At 36.3% G+C, this 3,230-nt stretch overlaps 1 protein-coding gene across 1 annotated transcript; it reads left to right on the forward strand.

Moving 5' to 3' along the window:
• Window positions 1-513: 513 nt before the first annotated feature.
• On the forward strand, window positions 514-2,681 carry LOC141713854 (uncharacterized). The gene is made up of 5 exons (XM_074517425.1): window positions 514-699; window positions 931-1,250; window positions 1,387-1,665; window positions 1,905-1,997; window positions 2,153-2,681. Exons 1-5 carry the CDS (start codon window positions 514-516, stop codon window positions 2,679-2,681), a joined length of 1,407 nt encoding a protein of 468 aa, XP_074373526.1.
• Window positions 2,682-3,230: the final 549 nt, after the last annotated feature.

The following is a 3,230-nucleotide window of genomic DNA, read 5'->3' on the forward strand; positions in this document are numbered from 1 at the left end:
GTTGTGAAGCAGATGCACCCGGATAAAGCTAGTGGTCCGGATGGTCTTAACCCTGCCTTTTTCCAGCATTTCTGGCCTACTTTAGGTAAGGAGGTTTTTATTTGCTGTAAATATTGGTTGAAAAATAATTCTTTTCCAACTTACCTCAATGATACTAATGCAGTACTCATCCCTAAAAAAGAACATGCTTGTCGATTAAAAGACCTTCACCTTATAGCATTGTGCAATGTATTGTACAAGATTTTGTCTAAAGTTTTGTCCAACCGTTTGAAGTGCATTCTTCCCCAGATTATTACAGAAAATCAAGCCGCGTTTGTGCCTGGTAGATGCATTAATAATAACATCCTTATTGCTTTTGAGCTCATCCACTTTATGAAGAAGTCAAATCGAGGGAGGGAATGTGATGTGGCTCTAAAATTGGATATTTCAAAGGCTTATGATAGAGTTGATTGAGAATATTTAAGGAAAATGATGCAAGTGATGGTATTCTGTTCTCAATGGGCCATGTGAATGATGTTGTGTATAAGGACAGTTTCGTATGAACTTTGTTTTAATGGTGCATCTATTGGTCCTATTATTCCCTCTCGTGGAATTTGCCAGGGTGATCCCCTTTCTCCCTACTTGTTTCTCTTTTGTGTAGAGACGTTATCATTAGCTCTCTCTAAAGCTGTTGTAGAGGAAACCATTCATGGTGTGAAAGTAAGTAATTCTGCTCCAGTAATTTCACATCTTCTATTTGCAGATGACTCTTTTTTATTCTTTCGTGCAAATCAGCAGGAGGCAGAATTGGTTAAACACATCCTGGATGAGTATGCTTGACTCTCAGGATAATCTATCAATTATCAGAAATCTTGGGTCTTCTTCAGTTCGAACGTTAGGCAGGATAAACAAACAATCTTAAGTATATTGGATGTTAACAATGATCTTCAGTCTGGTTTATATCTGGGTTTGCCTTCTCTGGTTGGACGATCTAAAAAGCGAGTCTTTGGTTTTATTAAAGAGAGAATGTGGAAACGACTTCAAGGTTGGAAAGCCAAGAAAATATCTCGTGCTGGTAAAATAGTTTTGATTAAAAATGTTGCAACGGCCATCCCATCGTATTGTATGTCGTCATTTCTTTTACGGCAATCGATGTGTCATGATATGGAGGTAATGTTGAATAAGTATTGGTGGCAATCGGGATCTACGGACAGCAAGGGCATCAACTGGATTGCTTGGGATGGTTTGAGCATGTCAAAGTGTCAAGGAGGGTTAGCATTCATGAATTTTTATGGATATAACATCGCTCTTATGACTAAGCATGTCTGGAAATTCATCCATAGTCCAAATTCTCTCATTTCACGGTTTTTTAAAGAAAAATATTTCCCGGATTCTCATATTTTACAGAAACAAAGAATACAAGGTGTTGCAGGGATATTGTTGGATTTTAGGTGATGGAAAGTCGATAAGGTGTACTCGAGACCCTTGGCTTGTTAGTAAGAGTGATTTTAAAGTCGACCAGTCCAGGACGTATGATAACAACAACTTAGTAGTGGCTGACTTGTTCCAACCTAATGACAGGGCTTGGGATAGAAACAAAGTATCAGAGATGTTCTCTAGTGCTGATGCAGCCGCAGTTTTATCTACTAGAATTCCATCTCTACCTGTAGTTGACCGATTGGCTTGGTTTAAAACATCTAATGGTAAATACTCGGTGAAAACATGATATCAGCTGTGGCACTCTAGGAATGTTGGCACTGGTTCCGTTACACAATCACCAGGTTGGAGCAAGCTTTGAAAGTTGGACCTCCTTCACAAAGTGAAAACTTTTCTCTGGCATGTTTGTAGAAACAATATTCCTGTGCGCAGTAGATTGAGTATGAAGGGTGTTCAGCTGTCACTTGACTGTCTAATGTGCAATTTAGGTGTAGAGGATTTGGCTCACGTCTTCTTCAATTGTTCTTTTGCCCTGGCGTGCTGGCAACATGTGAGAATAAATTTTTCTATGCCTCTGGACAGTAATATCCCATCTTGGCTCCTTACTAAACAAGAGACTGCGGATCAGGATCTTTTGGTAACAATTGCTAAAGTGCTATGGGGTGTGTGGTTTTTTCCTAACAAAAAAGGTGTGGGAAGGTAGAATAGCAACTGCTGTCGTTGCAATGGAATGAAGTGCAAAGACGACTTTAGACTGGAAGGAAGCACAGAAGAAGCGTGGTATTACAATGTCACCTATTATGAACTCTGCTCCCCATGACCCAGTTAAATGGGAAAAACCTGAAGCTGGATGGTTAAAGCTAAATGTAGATGCAACAGTTCGCACATGTGATGACTCTTTTTCAATGGGGTTGGTTCTTCGGGATCATACTGGTGTTTTCGTAGCTTGCAAAACAGTAAGGCAACCTCCTCTTGGTACTGTAATTGAAGCTGAAGCTTTGACCATTCTTGAAGGTCTTCAATGGATTCTCACATTACCTCATGGTGGGGTGTATATTGAATCAGATTCCTTAACCAATGTCCGAGCTCTGCAGTGTTCTCGGGATAACCTCCTAGAAGTTGGTTATATTTTAGATGCTTGCCGTATTATTCTTGATTCTAGGCCAGGTTATTCGATTTCTTTTGTTAAAAGGCAAGCCAATAGGGTTGCTCACTTAGTAGATAGATTGCCCTGTTCCATAAATTGTCAAAATCGTGCGTGTTAATGCTTCCTCGGTTGTGTTGTTGGAAGCTCTTGTGTATGATGTTTCCTAGTAATGGAATGTGCTTTTGATTCAAAAAAAATGCACGTCAATCTTTGCCTTATGTCAATCTTTGCCTTATTAACCTAGATGTACATATTTATATATATATATATTTTATATTAAATACATATGTATTAAAATTTATGTTATATATTTAATATCTTTAAGTTTATGTAATATTAAGTGCAAAATCTGTAATATTAACTTTATATAATATTAAGTGTCAATATATATATTAAATTACTATTATACTCATTATAGTTGTATTAAATATATATTTTATTTTTACTTGTGTTTAATTAAATATTAATTAAATTTATTTTAAAGTATAAAATTTCCATATATATATATTTTTATAAATAGTAATAAAAATAGCTACTCATTATAGGTAATACCAATGAAATAATACCAATGAAATACATGCAAATTTATCAAAATTTTAGATAATCATTTTAATATTTATGGTTAGAGATGCTTTAAGGATATTTATTTATGAATATTAGAAAAACC

This window comes from Apium graveolens, chromosome 1 (genome assembly GCF_009905375.1).
Source record: "Apium graveolens cultivar Ventura chromosome 1, ASM990537v1, whole genome shotgun sequence".
In the NCBI taxonomy this organism is placed as follows: Eukaryota; Viridiplantae; Streptophyta; class Magnoliopsida; order Apiales; family Apiaceae; genus Apium; species Apium graveolens.